General features: G+C 44.9%; 1 protein-coding gene across 4 annotated transcripts in view; it reads left to right on the top strand.

Moving 5' to 3' along the window:
• The window catches only part of LOC105492993 (RCSD domain containing 1), a 76,605-nt gene that overhangs the window by 22,261 nt on the left and 29,316 nt on the right, over nt 1-25,028 (top strand). For 2 of the 4 annotated variants that reach the window (XM_071075063.1, XM_071075076.1), the window contains exon 1: nt 17,854-17,875. The exons of the other annotated variants lie outside the window; for them this stretch is intronic. In XM_071075063.1, the coding sequence (XP_070931164.1) occupies nt 17,870-17,875 (6 nt within the window). In that variant the 5' untranslated portion in view covers nt 17,854-17,869. Of the gene's footprint in view, nt 1-17,853; nt 17,876-25,028 lie in introns of those variants that run through there. 4 annotated transcript variants of the gene reach the window in all.

Raw genomic sequence — 25,028 nt, forward strand, 5'->3', positions numbered from 1 at the left:
CCTGTCTGTCAAACACACTTCCAGTCTTTGTGAATTTATATTGATTTGCTGTTATGTGACTCATCGTGGGGTACAAAGCACGGGGGATTTTTTCTAGCCTTTTTCTTGTTTCATACACATCTCCATGTGTGAGAAATGTTGGATATTCATCATTCTGTAATGGGAGCATAATGTGTTATTACGCTCCAGAATTTACTTTGTGATCCATAATTTACTTCAACTACTCTTCAAAATGTAGTATTTAGATGGCTACTAATTTTTCACCTTTATGTCATGCCACTGCTGCAGATAATTTGGAATAAACTGCATTCTTCTCCTTGATTTTCTTAGTGTATATTCTAGAAATGGAACAAAGACTTTTGGAGCTTTGGTTACACAGTCGCAGATTATTGTCTCAAAACAGAGTAGAAGTAATCAATGGGTAATGCTAACAGCAGTTTTTAAGGGAAAAGTTTTCGCCATAATCCTGGCAACTTTTTATCAATATTACAGATTTCTGACCATCTCACAATTGTGCAACCATACCTTAGAGTTACTTTGCATTTTATTAACGACTGTCAATGTCAGGGGTCTTCCTAAACGATAACTTTGGGTTGGTATTTTCTCCCATGCTTTGGAAGTTTATCTCCTTTAGTTGCTTTCTGGTGTTTATTTTACACAGATTTCGCATGTATAAACATGTTGTGTAATTTTCCTTAGCAAGCTTCTACCCTGCAGCCCTTGCCTCCACCAAATCTGCTTTAGATGAAAGCAGTGGTTCTCAACCCTGGATGCCTGTTAGAGTCCCGTGGGGAGAGTTTCTAAAATTTCAACACCTGAGGAACTGAACAGACTGCTAGTGTTATTTAACAGATGGAGATCCCCTAGGCACAGTAGCCCAGTTACTTGATCCAGAAGACAGACCCTCAGTCTGTGTCCAGTGGCTGATATCTTTAAACCCACAAATATTGCACACCTATTATGTGTTGGCCACTCTGCTAGGAATATGGGGATGTCAAGGTAAAGGTGAGGGGGTACCTACCTTCAAGGTGGGCTCACACTCTGTTAAAGGGACAGATAGTTCAATATAGCAAGATAAGTGCTATGAGGGAGAATTGCATGGAGTGGCTGTGATGGCATAACCCAGGGGAGAGGTCCATGAAGGCTTCTTAAAAAAGGCAGGAAGGAGCTGGGTCTTGGATGATGAAGAAGAGCTATCCAGGTGAAGGGAATAAGGATCAAGGCATTTGAGGTAGAAGAACAGCATCTGCAGACACAGAGGCAGGAAAATGCATAATAGGTTCAGAAGGCTGCAGGAAGTCCCTGGTGGGAAGAGCAGGGGCCTGGAATTGGACTGCCAGGGTTGAAACCCCAGCTCTACTGCAGCTTTGTCACCTTTGTCATTTTGCTTCTCTGAGCTCCAATTCCACCATCCACAGCATACGGATCATAATGCTTGGCTGGCTCAAAAGGTAATTTTGAGGATCAAATGAAATAATCTTCATTAAGCGCTAAGCATGGTATCCGGCACATGGTAAATGTTTAATAAGTGTTCGCCATTATTGAGGAAGTGTTACTGTTTGGTGAAAGGGTCATATACACAAAGTGACTCCCAAATGCAGAGGCAACTGAGCCACAAAGAAGTCCAGCTTGCCATTGGAGGGTGATTTTATTGGGGAACTTATGGACAGAAGTATGGTCTTGGGTGGCTGCAAGACAGGAAGATCTCTGCACCATTACCCCTCAGACCAGGGATTATATACCATAGGGAAAGGGTACACGTGCTTCAGAGGGAATGGGTAGGAATTTGATCTAAGGGCAGGATTTAAGTCAGTACAAGTTTATCAAGGATGATTGTATGTAAGGGCAGGATGTACAGGAAGTTTGTGCTCTTACACGAGGAACAATACTTAAACTGGACATTTCAGAGGCATTCCTATAACCAGGGTTAAGCAGAAGTCAATCTAGTGCTATGTTAGCCTCCACAGTTACCTTTCAGGAAGGAGAGATTGACAGGGGCCTTATATTCTCCACTAAGATGTTTTGATTACTTAGTAGGTAGCATATAAACCGAGAAAAGTCATGATGAGACTTATATTTGAGAAAGGTTATGTGGGCAGAAGAGGGCAGAATAGACAAGAAGGAGGAGAGCAGAAAGAAATCAGTTAGGTAGCCATAATCTCTCCCCACAGTCCAGAGACAAATGATAGCAGCCTGAAGTTCAGTAACTACAGTGAGGATGAAGAGTCTAGACCAGTAATAAAGATCTAGAAGACAGGACTAGGCTTAGTGACCTACTGGATGTGAGAAAGCAGGGGAGACAGAGTCCGACATCACCTGATTGCCATCCCCAAATCTGCTCCTGAGTTCAGCTAGGTCCTGCAGACCCAGCCGTCATGTCTACTCCAGACGAGCCTGTCATTGCTGCTCTTCCTGCCTCCCAGGGACTGGCTTCCTGAGGTTGAGAAGGCTGTGGAGGAAGAGTACAAGGGCCTCTTGTTTCTGAAGCTGGATGGAGGCTGCACCTCTCCCGAAGGAAATGAGCTCAGCTTCCCCAAACCTCCCTCCTGGAAAAGAAATCTTAAGCTTGGACACTTGGAGCCTGCCCCAAGACCCGCACTGACGATCACCCTTAGGCATCCAGACAGCTTGTTAAAGCGTCTGGTCCAGGCCCATCTCTGCCTGGGGAGGGCTGGCCCACAGGAGGGATGTGCTTTGCGGAGAGGAAATGGCTCAAACCAGATATCGCTTTGTTTGTTTTCCCTGTGAAAAAGAGAGACCATTTTTTCTCTCCTCTTTTATTTATTTTTTAGGGATCAGGGAAATATTTTTAATTCCTCTAGTTTCCTGCTGTATACAGGTGTTTCCTATGGTATTGCTGTCAGAAAGGACAGAGCTCGTCACAGAATCAGCTTTGTTCCTGAGATTATCAAAAAGTCTCCCTGCTATGACCTGCATGTGCCATCCCAAACCCCCTCTGGGCAAGGCGAAGGGAGCACACCACTGCTGCATAACCTGCTCTGTGCCCTCCACCAGTCACCCAGGGGTGCATAGCAGGGCTCTCTCTTAGTACCAGCTGATAAGAGGTACAAAAGCAGAGATTAGGAGAGCAGGAAGCCTTTGGTCTCCAGCAATACTCTGTGGTTGTTGAGTTCCTAGCTACTGCTAGCAGCTGCAATAGAATCTTCTTTGCTTCTCATATATAAGACAACTCTCCATCCCAACCAGAGATGGCAGCCCCAAAGAACAGGTGAGGATGCGTTCGCTGTTGAAAAGGCAGAATACTTGTTCATTTAGGCAAGAAAAATGTTATACATAAACTAAAACTCTGGGAAAAACACCATGTTCTCCTTGCACCACAGAAGCCCATTATGGGAAATCCTTCTCTAAAGTGAAGAAACTATTAGTTAAACAACATAATCTCTCTAAATGTATCTGTTTACAATATACAAGGATTTATGGAGCCTCACATCTGTCTTTTAGAAGTAACAGAACAAATATTTATTGAATATTTTAATTATACAGCCTATCTTTTAAAACCCTCACAGGCATTCTGTGAGGTGGGTATTGTGAACTCATTTAAGAAACTACGGCTCAGGATGGTTAGGGGGTTGAGTAGCTGCTGAGGCGCAAGTGGAGGACTTGAACCCAGGTCTTTTCATCCTGTCTCGAGTTCTATGTCATAATCCTCCCTAGAATTCAGTGAGGAGGTAATGATACCTTTGATATTATTTCACATTAAGAACAGTGGTATAATGATATGCATATAATAATTAAAAAGAAATTAATATGTTAAACCAAGAGACACCTCCTGTCCAGGCAAACGGAGTGCTTTTATTGGGATAAAATGCAGCAGGCAAAAATTTTCTCCACTATTGAGGTTCTTCCTTGTTTTTCTTTTTTAATTGAGCAAATTTTAAAAATCAACAGATTGCACTTAATCTGGATTTTAATCTTCTTTTGAAAAATCCGATCATTTGGTGACGCTGGGCCTTGAATGATCTTTTGAAAAATGACCCAGTGTAACACAGGCAGAGAGTGAGCTAGAGCTGAGGAACAGCAGCTCCATTCATTTGGGTGGGGTCAGGACAGGACGCTTTCCACATGTTCATTTACATTGCCTGCCCGCCCTCTAAAGGCACTGGAGTTAGCAACGCCTCCTCTAAATGATGGCAGAGGGAGGCATGGAAACAAGCTAAAAGGTGGGCCTGGATGAAAATGCGTCTTGCACATTGGGAAGCTCTCCCTTTTCCATCTGCTCCAAAGGGGGTCATTGCTCCCAGGAGTCAAACTGCAGTCTCGGAATAGGAGCTCCTGTTCAGAATTTACATCACTGACGTAGAGTAGAAAGAGAGTTCATAGAAGGGAGGATAGCTGTGTCTTGTTCAGAGTCAGACTGGGACACATTTTGAACCCAACTTCACTATGCCAGCATGTGACCATGGTTGGGAAAGCCACTTTCTCTCTCTGCTTCCCTGTTAGATGGGACTGATAATACAAGAATATCTACTTCACAGGGTAGTAAGAGGATTAAGTGAGCCAATGTCTGTGATGTGCTTTGCACATAGTAAGCACTCAATCTATAGATGTTGATTCCCGTCCTTCTGGTTTTTCCGAAACTGGTGAATACGTGACTCCTTTGGAGATACAGTCTGTTTATCACCAGGGATATAGATGAATCTATGCTGATATGTCCAAAACCTACAGAAAATCCAGGGTGTGAGGCCTAAAGGAAATCACCTATGTTCCCATTCTCTTTCTCTTGTCTTGTGATTTGGATTTTTAAGAGTATATGCTGAGATGACAGGGCCCATTTTGACTTCAGATTGATCATTTCCTTGAGCTGAAAGTAGTTGCCAATAGCAAAGGGACAGCATTTAAAAAAATATGTTTAGGGCTGGCTGCAAATGGGGCAAAGTGACTTAAATTTTAGTAAGCCTCATGCTTCCTAAAAACAGCTTCAAGGTGCATACATTTAAATTTAGTAATGAAATATCCTTATGGTATTATTAGTAAGTTCACCTCCTTCCTCCCCTCCCCTCTGGGCATATGTGCCCAGTCCCCAGACACCCAGGACTTGGTTTTGATATTCTGAGAAGACTGACAGCTCACTGCAGCGTTGTTTTCCTGGTATTTGTTCCCCTGCTCAAATCATACGTCCTGAGAGCAGAGCTTGAAATTTTCATTTCAGCATTAAAATTTTTTTTTCTTTATTTGATGTTTTCCATATTACGTATCTTGTTGCTTCCTTTCCCTTGAAAATATATCATGGACAGCCCTATAAAATCAGTTCTAGTTTACTCATGTGCGCGCGCACACACACACACACGTGCACATGCTCTTATTTTTGTTTTAATTTTTTAGAGACAGGGTCTCACTCTGTCACCCAGGCTGGGGTGCAGTGGTGTCATCTTAGCTCACTGCAGCCTCAAGCTCCCAGGCTCAAGTGATCCTCCTGCCTCAGCCTCTCAAGTAACTGGGACTGCAGGTGTGCACCACCACACCTGGCTACGCACACTTTTACATAACTGAGATGGGATGAGACACACTGGGTTTATGCAGCAGTGCTTTTCTTTTGGTTTGCTTCCCCCAGATCAGCCCCCCTCCCTGTGTCCAGCCTCCAGAAACTTCATCTATACCTTTCTGTAGGATAGTTTATATTCACATAACTATATAAATAATTACATATACATTGTGTGCATATGTGTACATAGAGATACACACCCATAAGGGGTAAGCTTTTTTGGCTGTTGATTTATAAAACTGGTGTCATATTATATAAACTTATCTGCATCTTACAATTCTGACTTTGCAATTTTTCCTGGCAGTTTGGAGTTTTTTGTTGTTGTTTGCTTGTTTGTTTGTTTTTTGAGAAGAAGTCTCACTCTGTTGCCCAGGCTGGAGTGTAGTGGTGCAATCTTGGCTCATGGCAACCTCCGCCTCCTGGGTTCAAGCGATTCTTGTGCCTCAGCCTCCAGAGTAGCTGGGATTACAGGTACCCGCCACCATGCCCGGCTAATTTTTTTTTTTTTTTTTTTTTTTTTTGAGAGACGGGGTTTTACCATGTTGCCCAGGCTGGCCTCGAACTCCTGACCTCAAATGATCCACCTACCTCGGCCTCCCAAAGTGCTGAGATTACAGGCGTGAGTCACTGTGCCTGGCCTAATTCATTCTTTTTAATGGTTTCCTAATAACCCGTTAAGTGGATGGGCCATAAACCATTTCCCTTTTTATGGTATTCACTTTGTCTCCAGTGTTTTGCTGCTGTAAACAGTACTGCAGTTAGCCCCCATGGCTGTGTACGCTGGCGTTTATGTCTATGGAGTAGATTCTCAGGAATGTAGGGTGAGCTGAAGGGTTTGTGTAATCTAATTTAATCGATGTTGCCAGATTACTTTCCCAAAAGGCTGTAACAAGTCACATTTACTCCAGCAATATATCAATATATGAAGGTTCCTTATCTCCATTTCCCCAACCGCAATTGCTATTTTTTTCTCCTCTCTCTCTCTCCCTCTCCTTCCCATCACCCATCATCTGATAAGCGTAAAAAGAAATCTTAGTGTTAATTTAATTTGCATTTCCCTGACAACTACTGTAGTAAGTTTGAGCATCTTTTTATGTTGATTGGCTTTTTGAATTTGCTTTTCTATGAATTGCCTATTTATATCCTTTCTTATGTATCGTTCCGGTCATTATGTGAGAGTGCTTTATATAACAGACACTACCTCATTTTCATCTGTTTTAGAATACTTTTCCAGGTCTCTAGTTTTCTCTTGACTTCTTTGATAGTATTTCTATATGTAAATAAGTTTTACATTTTCCTTCATAGTCAGGAGGGCTTTTTTTCCTGGGGTTTTAAAATTGTAATAGCTTCTGGGAGTTTTCCCTTAGTTAAAAAGGGATACATTCATTTTAACACCCTCTTGGGCACATTCTACACTCTGCTGCTGCATCCTATGTTTCAATTAAGTAATCTCAATTTGCCTTTAGAACGCCATGAACTGCGGAGCCAGGCGTGGGAATCCAGCAAAGCATGCTGGGAACTGTGATCACAGGCTCCCCTTGGACCACGTGTCCATTCCCTGGCCAGATCTTGTAGCTGATACGAGTCTGGAATTTTTCTAGCTCCAGCTCTTAGCTTCTGTCATCTCTTTCCTCCCATGTCAGCCCCCTCCCCCATTTGCTCCTTAAATAGAAGTTTTCCTTCCATTTTCTCAGCTCTCTTCTATATTTTGCCCTCCTCTCTGGCGGGATAGATATGGAATGTCCCTGAACTCGCTGTGCCCCTACTCCAGGGCCTCCCAGGGTTACAGGGTCTTTTCCTGCCATCTTAGCCAGGTCACCCACCCTCCCCTGGACGTCGAACTCTCTCTCCAAAAGGATGTCTGCATCACTGTGGGGGCTGCTCATGTGCCTCTTTTTTGCAATCTTGGTTTGCATGTAAGAATTTAGGACAAGTGTTTTCTCTTAAACTCCTCGCCATATTTACCCCTTCAGGATAGATTCCAAATACCTTGGCTCCATGCTTAATAGCTTGCATTTGTTGAGCACTTGTTCGTGTGCCAAGCTCTGTGTTAAGCATTTTACATGTGCTCTCTCGTTTGATTCTTATATGAGCCTATGACGTTAAGTGTTCCTGTCCTCACTTTTAGATGAGGCCACGGATGCTTACAGAGGTTGTTACTTGCCCAAGGTCACATAAGGAACAGAATGGAGATGTCAGTCAGACACTCCATGTCCAGAACACTGTCTATAATCACGTTTTGATCACATCTGACCCCCATCCTTACCCCATCACTTCTCCTTCCTGGGCCCATAGCCACAGCCACACTTACAGCCTGTGCTGCTCCTTGAGCTATGAATCATGCCCCTACAGTTACAACTTCTATACCATTATCTCCTTAACTCGCTATTTGTTGTTTGTTTGTTTGTTTGTTTTTAGAAACAGGGTCTCACTCTGTTACAGGCTGGAGTGCAGTGATAGCTCTCTGCAGCCTTGAAGTCTTGGGCTCAAGTGATCCTCCCACCTCAGCCTCTTGAATACCTCTTGAATACCTAGGACTACAGGTGCATGCCAGCATGCCAGGCTAATTTCTCTATTTTTGTGTAGCGATGGAGTCTCATTTTGTTGTCCAGGCTGTTCTCGAAGTCCTGGCTTCAAGCAGTCCTTCTGACTTGGCCTCCCAAAGTGCTGGGATTACAGGTGTGAGCCGCCGTGCCCCGCTTTAATTCACTCTCGCATTTGGTGTACCCTGGTTTCATATTTCCCTAACTGGTCTGTCAACTTCAATACAGAGGAATCACAACTTAATTTCTCTGTAAACTCCTCCCCACCACCAAATTGTTAGTTGATAGTATCTTATTTTTCAGGAACTTCCTTTGGCCTCCATCAAAATGAGGCTTAGCTAAGACTTCTATAGGGAGACTGAATCTTCTTAAATCTCATTGCTTTCAACTAGGGGCCTGCAGAAGTCCCTGCTTGATCTTGACTGTCAAGCAGGTTCTATCCCCAATATGGGCCAGCCCCTAACCATGTTAAGTAAAATCAGTTGAAAATGGGAATAATACATGTTGGGATTTCCTTGTTTTTAAATAAACATTGGTTTATAAAGCACTTACCATACACCTTATTTCACTTATCTTCATAATGATCCTATGTAGTAGATATCATCCCTATTTTACAGAGGAAGAAAATGAAGTTGAGAAAAGATAGGTAGCTTGTCCAGGGTCCCTGCTGTGAAGTGTAGGTCTGGGACTAGACCCTGCACTTCCAATTCCACATCCTCCCCTTGTGGAGTCCCAAGTTCAGGGCCTAGTTCTGGATCTTCCATGCCAGGCTGTGCTTGGACGTTAGGCTGATCCCAGACAGACCAGCATGGGCCTGTCTGACCTCACTGCCAGCACTGTGCTGACCCTGGGGTGGAAGTGAACACCATTTCTACTCTCTGCTTTCTGTGGAGATCCAGAAGGTCCTTTAGCAATCCTCGATCCTCTCTGGGTGAAGTGGCTGGAAGCCAAATTACGAGTGGAGCCACCTCTCCTGCAAAAGCCACAGCAGCCACCATCCTGGGTTCCTGGAGGCCACTAGGAAGTGGATGTGGATGTGCTGAGGTGGTGGGATAAAGTACTGCCTGGGCTGTCCACAACTCTGCTGTCAATTAATATATATAAAATCTTGTGAGTCATCTGCTCAAATAACTATACAAGGAGCAGATTGGCCAGTATCCAAAAAGAGATTTCTCATGCATCTGGTGGAAGACGGTACAGATGCTGATAGGAGTGTAGCAAAAGGAGATTGAATTATTTGTATCTTAGACCTTATATGCATTGCTTCTTGGGCTGGGGGGCCATTATATTTCTGTGCTCACTATAAGGAGAACCCTTCTTGGGTTTCCCATGAGGAATATAACGCACAGATTGATCTGTGCAGCAACCTTGTATGTTAACCTCTGCTTAGAGCCTGGGAGCCCCCTGCGGGAGGCAGGAGGGCCCCAGTAACTCACCCTGGGGGATTAGTGAGAAACCCAGTCTGTATCTACTCCAAAAGCCTCCCTAGATGACCCATTCTATTCTTAGAGCCCCTGCTTCCTGCTTGGACCCTTCCTGCTTCAGAACCATGAGGCTCTCAAGCTGGCCAAGGGGCTAGGCCTGTGCCCTTGGTGTAGCAGATGGCAAAAAAGTAACAGGAAAGAAAACAAAATCTTCATTCCTTCTTTGTATGACTTTTCTGATAAAACCAAAGTGAAGGTTATTGTTTCCCTAGCTGGGTGGCAGCAATCCCCCGGGGTGTTGGGGGAGTTGGGGTGTGCAGGCAGCACACTCGTGTGTGTATGTGTGCATATGCAGGCTCTCTTGATCTTGCTGTCTCTTTCTTTCTCTTTCTATCTCCTCATTTCTGTTTTTCTTTTTCCCTTTCACAGTTAAACTTCTTCTGACCTTGTATCCTTTGACCATCTTGGTCAGTTATTCATTACCAGTTTTTCACCCACTTTCTTCTATAAGTGCTTGTGGATACCTCCTAGGCTATTTGAGCCATGCCATCTGCTTTCCTGAAACTCTCCTTTTCAAAAGAATGGCTGGCCTCAGCTTGCTAATTTGGAATAAAAGGACCATATCATATTGTGCATTTTATTCCTGATTTAAGAAAGGTAGGGAGTTCCACTCCTAAAAGCTTAGGAAGGAGGAGGAGGAGGAGGGATGGGATTCTTTAGTTGGAAGAGCTGAGTGTGAAGGTGTTGGGTCTGTAGCAATCGCTGGGTTTGCTTGGCATCCCTGAGTTTCCTGGCAGAGTTTGTTCCGATTCTGCCTGAACTTAATTAGGTTATCCATTATCCACCTCTATTTTCATCTACATAAGAAAGATAACCCAAGTTTTTCCAATTTTCTTCTTACGTTATGTTGAAAATGAAGAGCAAGCCAGCAGCATGGGTCTTAGCAGCGTGGGTCCTTTGCAAGCCCCTCATCTCACAGATGAAGCGGAAGGGCATGGGGGCCAGTGAGTTCACGCCGCTCCTCTGACTGCTGGGTCAGTGGCCTCACCCGCCTCCCAGCTGCTCAGCTCTTGAAATGACTCATCTGGACCTTCCCCTTTAACTTTGCAGGACAGGGCTTGTCTGCTCAGAGACTTAACCCCGTAGTCCCACTCCCTAGACCATTACCTTCCCTGGAGAACTACTCAGGCCATTCACCCACGGAAGCCTCTGAGAGCCCCTGCCCTCACTTGAGAAATTATCCCCAGCAGGGGCAGGCACAACCCTCAAACTGTGGCCACACCCCTGAGGCCAGCTGCGTTCGGGACTTGCTCTTTATGGCCCCTTCATACCATACGCCTGGGTAACGGCAAGACCCTCCCCAACCTGCAGAAGCCAGAAGCAGTCTTCCCTCTGAAGGCTGATCCTGACCCCACTGCCCTACCCCACAGCCTGGAGACATCCAAATGACCCCCGCACATGAACGGCCCTGCTCTGAGTGAGTGTCCTTGTGGCTGGAGGCCAGAAACACACTCCAGCTAGCTCCTGTGGTTCAGAAGACTCCCATTTGTAAATTCCTCCGACATGAAGATGCAGTACCAGCCCATCTGCTCTGCCAACCTATTCTGCAAGATGGGAATGAAAATGAGTTGGCAGTAGCAGATCCCTGCCACCCCCTTACAATCCTTCAGGGCCAAACTGGCAACAGCCTGGTATCTCTACAAGGAGTGCGAGGCAGCCCACATTTTGACTAACACCTACTGTGTGTCAGTTGGTATCTTAGGTGACAACAACAATAGCTAAAATAAGGGGAGAGCTTATTATGTGCCAGACACTGTGCTGGGGCTTTATATGCAATATTTCATTTGGGCTTTATCACAATCCTAAAAAATAAGTGCTATTATAAATGTTTATTTTACAAGTCGGGAAACTGAGGCTCAACCAGGTCAAGTGTCTTGCCTAAGATCACACATTTAGTAAAAGGCAGGGTCTGGATGTGAACCCAAACTGTCTAATCAAACACCATCTCCTAGTGTCCCCATAACCCTGTAGGGGGTGTTATTATCCTCATTTTACAAATGAGAGTCTGAACAGTTAAGTCAATTGCCTAGGATCCCACAACCCATCAATTATAGAGTGGGATCCAAACCTGGTCTTATCAAACTCCAAATTCTGTGCTGTCTCTACTGTCTTGCCTGGCAGCCGCCCTGGGCAGGGCAGGAGTGGCTGGATGTGGCCTGCCCCCAGCAGCGGCCAGAGGCTGCCAGCCTCCTGCAGCCACAGTGCCTTCCTGCTGACGCCCTGAGGCACACAGAGCTGGCATCCTGAGACTAAGCCAGGCTTCTAGCCCTAGGGCAAATGAAAGGAGACCTCCTGCAGGCTGAGTGCACCTCAACTTTTGTATTTGAACTATCATGAGCACTTTAAAATGTTTTAATCACCTTTTTGAGGTAAAATATACATACAATAAAATTCAACCATTTTAAGTGTATACATTGATGAGTGTTGACAAATGTATACAGTCATATAGCCACCAGCACGAGATGTATAGAACATGATCAAGATATAGAGTATTTCTGGTTGGGTGTTGTGGCTCACGCCTGTAATCCTCACACTTTAGGAAGCTGAGGCTGGCGGATCACTTGAGGTCAGGAGTTTGAGACCAGCCTGGCCAATATGGCAAAACCCTGTCTCTACTAAAAATACAAAAATTGGCCAGGTGCAGTGGCTCACGACTATAATCCCAGCACTTTGGGAGGCCAAGGCGGGTGGATCACCTGAGGTCAGGAGTTCAAGACCAGGCTGAACAATCTGGAGAAACCTTGTCTCTACTAAAAATACAAATTAGCCAGGTGTGGTGGTGCATGCCTGTAATTCCAACTACTCAGGAGACTGAAGCACAAGAATCTCTTGAACCCAGGAGCTGGAGGTTGCAGTAAGCTGAGATCACACCACTGCACTCCAGCCTGGGTGACTAAGTGAGACGCTGTGTCAAAAAAAAAAAAGAAGATATAGAACATTTCTATCACCCCAAAAGACCCTTCACACTCTTTACAGTCAATTCCCTGCCCCCACCACTGGTCCCACTCAATCAGTGATCTTCTTTCTGTTATTGTAGTTTTGCCTTTTAAAGAACGTTATGTAAATAGAATCATACGGGAAGTCATTTCTGTCTGACTTCTTTCACTTAGCACAGTGCTTTTGAGATTCATGCATGTTGTTGTGTGTAGTTTGTTCCTTTTTATTGCTGAATAGTATTCCATAATGCACGTATAACACAATTTGTCAATCTACTTACCTGTTGATGGACATTAGAGTTATTTCTAGGTCTCCAATATTAATAATAAAGTTTCTTTGAAGATTTGTATACAAGTATTTAAGTGAACATATGCTTTCATTTGTCTTGGGCAAATACAAGTGAGATTGTTGGTAGGTGTAGCGTAGGTGTATGCTTAAATTCATGAGAAGCTACCAAAATATTTTTCAAAGTGACTATACTATTTCACATTCCCACCAATAACATAGGAGTGATCCGGTTGTTCTGCAGCTTCACCATCGTTTGGTATTGTCAGTTTATTTTAATTCTGCCATTCTTGTGGGTGTGTAGTAGTATCTCTTTGTAGTCTTAATTTATGTTTACCTGATGACTAATGTGCTTATTAGTGATTCATATGTATTTTTTGGTGAAGTGTCTATTTAAATCCTTTGCCCATTTTTACTGTTGTCTCATTATTAATAAGTTTGATGGGCAACCTTTTTTCTTTTCTTTTTTTTTTTCTTTTTTTGAGACAGAGTCTCACTCTGTTGCCCAGTCTGGAGTGCAGTGGCACGATCTCTGCTCACTGCAAGCTCCGCCTCTGGGTTTCAGAGATTCTCATGCCTCAGCCTCCTGAGTAGCTGGAATTACAGGCGTGTGCCACTACGCCTGGCTAATTTTTGTATTTTTAGTCGAGATGGGGTTTTGCCATGTTTGCCCGGCTGGTCTCAAACTCCTGGCCTTAAGTGATCGGCCTGCCTCAGCCTCCCAAAGTGCTGGGATTACAGGCATGAGCCACCGTGCGTGGCCACATGAGCACTTTTTAATCCCAAAATGTAAACTCTCTATGCTTTTCCTGCTGGACGCAGTGTGGTGTTGTGGTCGGGAGCACAGGCTTTAATAGACCAACTGAGCATGGTTTCCAGATCTCCCATCCGTAGCTCCGCAACCCATAATTCAGTTACTTGGGCTCCTGAGTCTCAACTCTCTTCAGTAAAAAGGAGATAATTATGAATCCATGTCACAGAGGTGTCATGGGGATTAAATGAGATCATCTTAGCACAGTACCTGGCACAATAATCATTCAGTAAATTGGCTGTTTTATTATTGTTGAAAAATACATTACGAACGCCTACTATTACTAATTCAAAACCAGTTTCTAAAGAGAGACAGTGAGCAGGAAGGAAGTGTAGAGAGAATTCCTGAGTATGCGGATGATGCTAGTTACAGAGGGGACTTGAGTGCCCAGCAGCCATTCCCCACACGCAGGTCTGAATTCTCATGGGACCAATGCCCTGGAGTGCTTTCTGTCAGCCCTGGGAGGGGACAGTAACCGTGAATCAGCTCAAGGCCCAAAGGGAGCATCCAGAGGAAAGGGTGGGTGGAAGAGAGAGGGCTGGCCATCAGCAAGCCTCTACAGGCTGAATACCCAACAATCTTGCCTGCCATGCCAGGAGCCTAGCTGCTTTGCTCTGTAAAACCCAATAGAACAAGCTTGTCCAACCCACGGCCCATGGGCCACATGTGGCCAAGGGGAGTGGTTTGAATGTGGCCTAACACAAATTCATAAACTTTCTTAAAACATCATGAGTTTTTTTTCGTGTATTTTATGTGTGCCCTAAGACAATTCTTCCACTGTGGCCCAGGGAAGCCAAAAGATTGAAGAACCCTGCAATCGAACTTTCAAGGGAAGCAACTCAACTCAGCTGGATGGCTTTTGTTTCTTTTCCCTTTTTGTAGCAGGTCGGTGAGAGGAGATGGAAAAGTTTGTTTTAAAAAGTCAGCTCCAAGATCCCCTTTGGTCCCATTGTAGCTGAGTAGGCTTCAAGGGAGCGGGGGTCTATCCCGTACTTTGGATGGAGCCCTCTTGATATACTAGAGACTGTGGAATCCCGCCTTGAGTATCCCTGGGCAGCAGAGGACCCCTTGGAAGGGGCCTGGAGGCGTGGAGCCTCTCCCTTAGTGACTGAAGGCAGATACTGAGACCAGACCAGAGATGTGGACTTCGGACCCGGGGCAGACAGCATTCTACTATATTCATAATACATTAATTCTACCTTCTGCATTATACCTCTCTTTTCTTCAAATTTTCTCCTTGCTGAAAGGGGTCTGAAAATATCAAGCAGCCAACAGATATATTCAACCACTCTAGATAAAGAAACAAATTTTAAGTATTTTCGATGTGTCATGTTCTAGGATAGGTTGGGTTGTTAAAACTGGAGAAGACAGATACCCATGGATAGAGATATGGAATTATAATAGATTTCATAGCTCCAAGTAGAGACAGGAGGCTCAGACTGTTAAGTAATGGCTTGGGCAGGAGAAAGCCTCATTCTTTGCCCTTTGGTTACTATTGTAGGGAGCTTGGACAAGTCACTGAACCTTAATTAAAATATTCAAGCCTGACATGCTCAGAGCCTCCCTGGATGACAATTTGTTTCCATTTTCACTTCAAGGTCTGGATCTATATTTATCAAGCCTTCACAATGTTGTCCCAGTGGTATTGGTTTATGGAGGCATCACTCATTTATTCGTTCATTCACTTTACCAGCATTTACTGAGTACCTACTATGGGCTAGGGGATGGGGCCATGAATAACACATGGTCTCTGTGCTCAGCATTTACAGTAGAAAGAGAAAAACATGAAAAAATGTGGGTATTTTAAAAGCTCTCAGGCCAGGTGCAGTGGCTCACGCCTGTAATCCCAACAATTTAGGTCAAGGCGGGTGGATCACCCGAGGTCAGGAGTTCGAAACCAGCCTGGCTAACATAGTGAAACCCCGTCCCTACTAAAACTAAAAAAATTGGCTAGGTATGGTGGTGGGGACTTGTAATCCCAGCTACTCGGGAGGCCGAGGCAGGAGAATCACTTGAACCCGGCAGGCGGAGGTTGCAGTGAGCTGAGATTGCACCACTGCACTCAAGCCTGGGCACAGAGCAAGACTCCATCTCCAAAAACAAAAGCAAAAACTCTCTGAGTCCCAGCAACACCTTCTTTCAGTTCCTCGAACACCTCCTGTCTCTCCTCCAGGAGGTTTTTGTGTAAACTCTACTTGGAATACCCTTGGCTACCTCTGCCCGCCCTCTGACTAACCCTTCTCATCCCTCAAACCTCACACTTTGCCTGGATCACTTCTACTGACCTCAGTTTAAATGTCACATCTTTGGGTCAGATTTTCTTGTCCCATGACCTCCTAGAACCCTTTTCCTCTTCAGCATTTATCACCCTAATAAATAATAAGCTGGAGTTAAGATAATAATGGCTATGGAATATATGTCTCCCCTACTAAACTGTAACCTCCATTATGAAAGGACCCTTTTGATTTGGCTCATTCCTATACCCTGAGCACTCAGTGCAGGGCCTGGAATACAGAAATAATGAATGAATGAATATGTCCAAGATGTACTAAAAAAAAAAAAAAAACAAAACGAGGGAGCTGCCAATTCTGCCTGAATGGGGGAAGGTGCATGGTGGGGAAGGGGAGATTCACAGGGCGTTTTCTGGAAGTGCTCAGGGTGAAACTGTGCCTGAAGGAAGCTCAGATGTCAGTTTTTCAGATTGTGCTCTCTGTATATCTAGGCACTCGTAGATTCTTCTAGAACTTTATGTAGTATTTTGCAAATATAGTTAAATAGATTTGCGAATTCAATAATTTATAAAAACTTAAGCTTGTATTCTTCTAATGTTCTTCTGAATCCAGTTATTTTTCTTCTGCCTCCAAATTAGACACTTCCCCCATGCATTAATTCCAAGTACAGTCAAAGATTAAGTAAGGAAATGAGGCGCATGAAAAATTTCTAATTTTTTTTGCTAATAATCTAATGACTGTGACATCTAAACACTGAAAACACCTTGATTTGTGGATAATAAGGTTATCTAGAATTTTCAAGGGATCATGGACAAATAACAATAGGCAATTTGATCAAGTGGCCATGTCAAACCATTGGTGCAGATACAGACTGATTAAAGTGGAAAACATTCTTTTTTTTCTTCCTAGCTTCCTGCTCTGCCATTGCCTTGATAATGTGAGCCAAGGCCCATTGGCCTCCACAGGACAAGCCCTAGGCTGTACTCTGGGCATGCTTGAACCTGCCTGACCTGTCACTTCAAGGCCAGCCCTGAGCCTCTGAGAATGGGCCTGGGAACCATGAGAAATTATGTCTATTTGCAGCCGGCAGGGCCTCCTTTGGTCTCCAGCATAGCCCTTGCCCCATCTGCTCTTTTCACTTTACATGGGCTACTAGGCAAAGTGGCTTCCTCTTTGGGTTTTGTTACATACTTTAACGAAGACTGTGCATGCAGATGGCCTGGCATGTACTAGGTGCTCAGGATGTTGCAGCTACTGAATTATTATCATTGATTTCTTCTGCATGTGACCTGGATCCACAAGTCAAATGCAAAAATTTGTCTTAACTGATGGTCCTCTCCTGTCTCCCTCCAGTACCCCCTCGTGAGGCTTGCAAGGGCAGGGACCAGAGGGCCCAGCACCATGTCCTGCTCATGCTCACTCCTGACTGCAAGGGAGGTAGGGTTGGGAGACGCTGTAACAGGATAGGCTACAGCTGACTGGGATGCAGACCGGGGGCCAGGTCCTTGGGAAATTTGTTCTAATCTTAGAAGGTATGCCTTGGCTTCCTGCTGCAGCCTGAAGGACAAGTGTCCCAGACCTCAGGACACACACGCACACTCACACTGTCACTTGACTCCTGCCTGGGAGGCAGGAATGGCCCCTAGTGAAGGGTACTTGTGTGGGCCTCCAGGTGGCTGTAACATACCCCAGGACTCCAGGCAACCCTGGAAAGGTGGCTCCCTGGAGCCCAACCGCCCTTCAGACTTAGAGGAGCTCTCTGTGAAGTCAATTGTATTATTGAACTAACCAACAGTAGAGAGTCAGAGTAGTGCATGACAGGGAGATTCTGAACTTACCTTAGAGAGTAACAAATCATACATTTACTTGCTGGCCTAGGTGAGTAAATCCATCTAAATCACCCATGCCAGCTATGAAGAGACACTTCTTTCCCGCTCTTGCCCTTTGTGGAAAAAAAGAAGAAGAAGAAGAAGAAGACACTCAAGCTGTTCAGAGGCTGCCAGACTGACAAGGTTGAGTTTGATCGGCACCTCTGCCCCTGCATGCCTGCTGGTGGGAAAAGGAAGAAGACAAAAATGGTTGTGTGTAACCCCCTGAGGCATTGCTGCCTTCTGCCTCTTCATCCCAGCACCCTCTCCATCTCCTTTGCAGCCTTCGCTCACCCTCCCTGTCTTCAGGCTCTGCCATCACCTTGTAATTTGAGCCAAGATTCACCCTTAGGTTTGTCTGACTCCACAAATCCCAAGCAGGTGCTTCAGGGTCTGCCCTGGGCCCTCCACTCTGGCAACTCACCCTGTCTGAGCACTCCTCCAGTCCTACTCCTCCCCTCAGCTCCCCGTCTCTGTAAATGACACTCATCTCCACCCAGAAGCCAGAGCCAGAAATCTGGGCATCATTTTGACTCCTCCCTGCCCCCACCTTTCAGTCCCCAATTCTGGTCAGTCCTTCCTCCTAAATTGCTTTTGAGTCCTATCAATAATCTCCCCTCCACTAACCATACCCCCATCCAGGCCATCATCCTTTCTAGTTTTAAAGACTCCTGAAATCAACAGAATATTGACTCCAACCCTGTGGATCCAAGCCATCCTTAAGATCTCTATTTATTCTCAGATGGACTTACCTGCTCATGGTCACCACTGGGCCCAGTTTTCTGCCTCTGCTGAATCTCTGTTCTCGATTCTCCTATAAGGAGGGAGCCTCATCTGCTCTGCTCTGCTCTGCTCTGCTCTGATGAATCCCTAGAGCCTGGCCTAGGGTCTGGCATGTTCTGGGCCTCATTAATATCTACTAAGTAGTTCATTCAACAAACTCCACATCTTGAAGCTATTCCTTTACTCCTCTAAATGTGGACTACGCTCTTGATTCTCACTCTACAGGTCTAAAAAGCACCCACAAATAAAAAGGCTGCTGCACACAGTTCAACTTTTACTGAAGGTCTGAAGATTGCAGGAAGAGGTCGTGCTGACACCACACAGCTAACAATTCTAAATCAAGCATTTGAAATTCTGATCCTCACAGTCCTTTCAGCCATCCCATTGCCAGAGGTTCTTTCTTTCTTGCCACTTCACCCCAGAAGGGGTCAGCCCTTATCCATTTCTCAGCTCTCCTTGCTCCTGCTCTCCTCCACACTCACTCTTCCCAAATGCGGCTCCCAGTTCCCTTGGCAGATGCAGACCCCACAAGAAGCTCAGCCCAATGAAAAGATCATCTGCCACCTTCTGCAGGAGGTGGCATAGTTGCCAACTTGCTCATTTTTTACCTTCCATGACAGTGGCAGTGGCCTCTAGACTGGGCTCTCCACCCCTGAAGCCTACTCCTGACCCCCAGCCCACACATTTCTTACCCTGCAACCATAGGCATCTTGCAAAAATGAATCTGTGGTTTTGCCTTTTGCTTAGAACCCTCCAGTGACCTCAGATGGCCCTTAGGCCAGAGTCCCAACTTAGGCAGCCTTTCATGCTCTGGCCTCATCTTGCACGCATGCCTACATGACAGAACTTGTCATTCCCTGAGGCTTCCCCGGCCTTGAACTCCTCACCTGTGCAGCTCCCTCGTGAGAATGACCAACTCTACTTACCCTTCAGGCTTGGCCAGTTTGTTACTTCCTCCTGGAAGTCTTAGCTAGCTCTCTCCACTGGAATGTGAGCTCCAGTGATAAGCAGTGACTTTCTCTTCTTCCCCACTATGTTCTCAGAACTCAGAACACATCGTGGGTGCTTGCAAATACTTGACCCACTGACCGTATTAGTTTCCTATGGCTGCTGTAACAAATGTCCAACTTAGCGGCTTGCACTGTATGAACTTATTATCTTAGAGTTCTGGAAGTCAAAAGCTCAAGATGGACTACAATCAAGTTTTTAGCAGGGCTGCATTTCTTCTGAGGGGTCTAAGGAAGAAACCATTTTCTTGCCTTTTTCAGTTTCTAGAGGTTGCCTGCCTTTGCTGGTTTGTGGCTCCTTCCTCCATCTTCAAAGACAGCAATGGTGGGTAGAGTCTTTCTTGCCTCCCATCACTCTGGCTCTCACTCTCCTGCCATCCTCTTCCACTTTTAAGGGCCCATGTGATAATATGGGACCCACCAAGTAATCCAGTCAGCTGATTGGCAGCCTTAATTCCGTCTGTAATCTTAATTCCTAATTGCCATTTAATCTAACATATTCACAGGTTCCAGGGATTAGGATATGGACATCTTTGAGGGCCGTTATTCTGCTACCATACTGACTGACCTTATCATACTTTACGTACTTGCTTTATTGTCCCTGTTCCACAGTAGGCCATAAACTCCAGAGTTATAGACCGTACTCATCCTGTCCTTCTCTGTGTATGTCTCATCCAGGGTGCTTTCATTCATTGTGTCTTTAGAGCCTCATAACTATCCCATGATAGTTGGGGTAGGTAAGGCAGGTGTTATGATCCCATTTTACAGATGAGGAGGCTGAGACTGCAAGAGCTCATGTGATCTGACACTCAGGAAAGAGACAGATCCAAGATGATGCTCAGGACTAACCTTGCATTCTTACCAGCAAGCCTCTGAGAGCTCCCTGCATTAGGCAATGGGAGAGCATATGAAAGACAGCAATAAGCATAACTGTAAGAAGAAGAGAAGAAGGAGAAGAAAAAGAGGAGGAAGAGGACATGACAAATTCCTTTTTAATAGCACTGCCTTAAAAGAGTCACAGCAGATTCCCTCTATTTGCCCAAGGTTTTCAGAATGGATTGAAACGTAGATTGATACCTATCTGCTTCTAGGTAATCCTTCTAAATAGCAAATAATATAACTTTCCTCATCATTCCGGCTTAAGAAATGAAGTCCACATGTTGTAGCACAGCCTCAGTATAACTGCTTTTACCAAGCACTTCCCACATGCTTAGCGGGCACTTGAGGTATGAGCCAGCACTGAAGAAGCTCACGGTGAGTGGTGGCTATGACGGCTGCTATCATCTTAGATACTCCTCATCACCACACAATGACACAGGGATTGCCCACCTGATTTTACAGATGTTGAAACTGAGACTCAAGAAATCAAGTGACTTGCCCAAGGTCACCTATATAGCTAATAAGTTCTGGAGCCTGAATTATAACTTGTATATGTTTTACTCTGGACAAGCCACGTCTTTCAATTTCTCTACCTTTCTTTTTGCTTAGACCATATCGAACTAAAGTTTCCCATAGACACCATGCTTTTCCATGCTTTTGACACTTTACACGTACCAGCTAGCCCCTGTGCCTACAACATGCCTTCCTCCTTCTCCCCTCATGCCCACCTTCTCTCCTGGCAAGCTGTTATTTGTCCTTCAAGACTCTGCATAAGCATCACTTCCTCGTGAAGTGTTCCCTGATTCACCTAAGCAGGTTAAGTACCCCTTCTCCTGAGCTTCCATTGCAGTGTTATGCATGTCCCAATTGCAGCAATGGCCTGTTTTCATTCTGATAGTTTTATTATAAGTCTGCCTTTAACTAGAGTAGAAGCTCATTGAGCTCTAGGACCATGAAACTTCATCTTTATATCCCCACATCTGACCAGTGTCGGGCCCATTAGGTGTTCAATAAATATTCACTGAATGAATGAATAAGTGAACAGCCATGGACTGAGTGCCCCCTCAAGCCAGACCCTTCACAGGTACTTGACATGAAACTCACTCTGTCTTCCTCACAGACATGTAAGCCCTCCCAGTGGAGGGTTGGAAGAGACTTCTCAGATGTGTCTGCAGCTGCAAGGCATGCTGGGAGCAGGGAAGGGCTGAGCCTGGGGGTGGAGGGTGCTGAGCACGAGGGAAGGGAAGTCACGAACATGGAAGCAATGCCAATTTCCCTCCATTGGCCCCTCCTACCCACAATCCAACAGACTGGCTGTAAGAACTTGACAATTTTTATAATAACAGTTTTATTGAGATATAATTTACATACAAGTCACCTATTTAAAGTGTACAATGAAATACTTTTTGGTATATTCACAGACTGTGCAACCACCGCCACAGTCAATTTTAGAACATTTTCATCACCGAGAAAGAAGAAAGCTTTAGTTATCACCCCACCTCCTGTCTTCCCATCTCCTCCAGGCAACTATTAATCTACTTTCTTTCTCTCTGGATTTGCCTATTCTGAACATTTCATAACAATGGAATCACATAATATGTGGTCTTTTGTGATGGGCTTCTTTCACTTAGCATAATGTTTTCAAGGTTCATCACATTTACTATATATTAGAGCTTCATTCATTTTTATAGGTGAAAAATATTCCACTGTGTGTCTGTGTCACATTTTGTTTCTCCATTTGTCAGTGAGTGGACATTGTATTTAGTCTGTTCTCACACTGCTAATAAAGACATATCCGGCCAGGCACGGTGGCTCACGCCTGTAATCCCAGCACTTTGGGAGGCTGAGGTGGGTGAACCTCACAAGGTCAGGAGATCAAAACCATCCTGGCTAACCAGTGAAACCCCATCTCTACTAAAAATACAGAAAATTAGCTGAGCATGGTGGCATGTGCCTGTGGTCTCAGCTACTTGGGAGGCTGAGGCAGGACAGCCGCTTGAACCCAGGAGATGGAGGTTGCTGTGAGCCGAGATCGCACCACTGCACTCCAGCCTGGGTGACAGAGTGAGACTCCATCTCAAAAAAAAAAAAAAAGGCATACCCAAGACTGGGTAATTTATAAAGGAAAGAGGTTTAATGGACTCACAGTTCCACATGACTGGGGAGGCCTCACAAGCATGGTGGAAGGCAAAAGAAAAGAAAGACACGGCCTACACAGCGGCAGGCAAGAGAGATTTTGCAGGGGAACTCCCCTTTATAAAACCATTAGATCTCGTGAGACTTGTTCACTATCATGAGAACAGCATGGGAAAGACCTGCTTCCGTAATTCAACTACCTCCCACCTGGTCCCTCCCATTACACATGGGAATTAGGAGAGCTGGAATTCAAGATGAGATTGGGGCAGGGACACAGCCAAACCATGTCAGACATGGACTTGATATTTTGGTTCAGCTGTTTGACTTGACCCAGGGCTCTGGACAGCTGGGATGTGCGAGTGTTCAAAATCCTTGTCAAGACCCTAAAAGCCATAAAGTGAAACTTAGCTGTATTTATTTTTCAATTGCTAGATATCATGCACATCCATCTCTCAGGGATGGGGTGAGAGTGTCTGTTAAGCTCCTGCCTTAGTAACAAAAGAGCCCACCAAGATGGCTGAGTCCAGATGGTCCATTCTTGAGCAAAGAATGGCTGCAAGCAGCAGGGAGCACATCTTAGCTAGCTGGGGCTCTGTCTGGGACTTCTGTATCCAAGAGGGAATGGAAGGACAGGAGAAGATTAGACATCTAGGATGCAAGCCTAGACATCCCTCAGAGTATTCAGGAATGCTGCTAGCCCCATAGCCAACATCCAGTAATAGCTAACAATTATCAAACACTTCCTACATGCCAGGCCCTGTTCTAAGCATTTCACATACAAAAACTCATTAAATCCTTCCAATGAGCCTGTAACATAGCTACTATCACCATCATTCCGTTTTACAGATAGGCAGTCTGAGGCACGGACAAATTAGGTAACTTGTCCAAGGCCATAGAACTAGTAAATGTAGAGCTGGGATCTGAACCCAGGCAGTCTGGCTCAAAGCCTCACCTCTGTGCTCCTCCCTTCATAAAGCAGTTCAAAGCACAGTGCACCCTCCAGGGCAGACAGTGCATCAGCCTCCTTCCTGCCACCCATGGAAGAAGGGCGGTGCCACTGCCAGAAAACAGGATGAGTGTTTGCATATTGGGTTGGACCAAAGGATGATGGATATTAATGGCCTCATTTACAAACAAGGAAACTGAGACTCAGAGATGTTCACACCCAAAATATATCAGAAGTGAGACTGAAACCCAGATCTGACTCTGAATTTGTTGTTCTCTGTGCTTTCCCAACCCCCCACCAGACTCAAAATAATTTCTTTTCTTTCTTTATGCTTGTACAACTGTTAACACATTTTAGAGACAAATTTCCCACCATCATCTCCCATATTACACTGATAAAATACTGTCACTGCAATGGCATTCTGGATGAACATCTCCCTTGCCTCTGTGGTTTCCTGCTGGCACTTGGGAATTTGCCCAGACACTAGCCATCACTACTAAACCCACAGACCCCCACCTGGAGGACCCTCCCAGGCACCAGCGGCTGTGAACTATGCTGATTTTAAAACCACTGAAGCAGCCAGGACTGTTCCCTACAGTGTGAGGATGGCTAAACCCTAACCGGACTATTGGGTGACAATGCCAAGTCCTGGGAGCAATTGGGAAGCCCTGGAGGTTCCAAACAGGGACACACTCCCGGGGTCAGTGCCTGTGTGTGGGTCCTTTGTGTGAGTGGAGCACCTCAGGTGGGATTTTCCCTGGGAGCCAGTTGCAGTAGCCAAGGACCTGCCATTTTCTGATCCTTAAAGTCTACAAGTGGTTAGGTAGGGGACATCTGGGACTTTTTTGCTTTTGTGTGAAATATCTGATTACATGTATTTGTTAATATATACTTGTTTCAATTCCTCTACATTATCTATTTCTTGCAGTTCTTCTTTATCTCTCTGTATTCTCCCCACCCCTGAAAAAGTCTGTTCACTCCTTGAGGGCCATCACGGTTACCCCAATGCATTCTACAGTGTCTACAGATGCTCAGAAGGGATGATTAAATGACCCAACCATATGGATGGGGCACGCAACATTCACGAATGACGTTCAGGATTTCTTACCCTCTATCACTTTAGCCAAAGAAATCTTCTGGCCCTAACCCATGTAAACCAAAAGTATCTGAGATAGGTCTTTATTTAGAAAGTTTATTTTGCCAAAGTTAAGGATGTACCCCCAGGAGGCAGGTCTGTGCCCTTCTCCAAAGATGATGTTGAGGGCTTTAATATTTAAAGGGGAAAGGATGAATATTGGGGAAAGAGGAAGAAATTTTAAAAAGGTGTGAGTAGATAAGAGACAAATGGTTGCATTCTTTTCAGACTTTGATCAGCCTTTCACCAGATACACAATTTACATGTGAGAGATGAGTAAACAGTCCACCTATTGCCTCCATAGCTCAGTGAATCTGCATTTTTACATCAGAGGAAGGACTCAGGTATGAATTTGTCTCAGGTGAGCAGGAGAGTGACTTAGAGTTCTGTCCTTTGTCCCACACCTGTGAAGATAAGCTATTAATTTACATTATCAGGGTAAAATTCAACAAAACTGTTTTAGGGTAAATATCTTGGGGC

Source organism: Macaca nemestrina, chromosome 1, assembly GCF_043159975.1.
Source record: "Macaca nemestrina isolate mMacNem1 chromosome 1, mMacNem.hap1, whole genome shotgun sequence".
Lineage (NCBI taxonomy): Eukaryota > Metazoa > Chordata > Mammalia > Primates > Cercopithecidae > Macaca > Macaca nemestrina.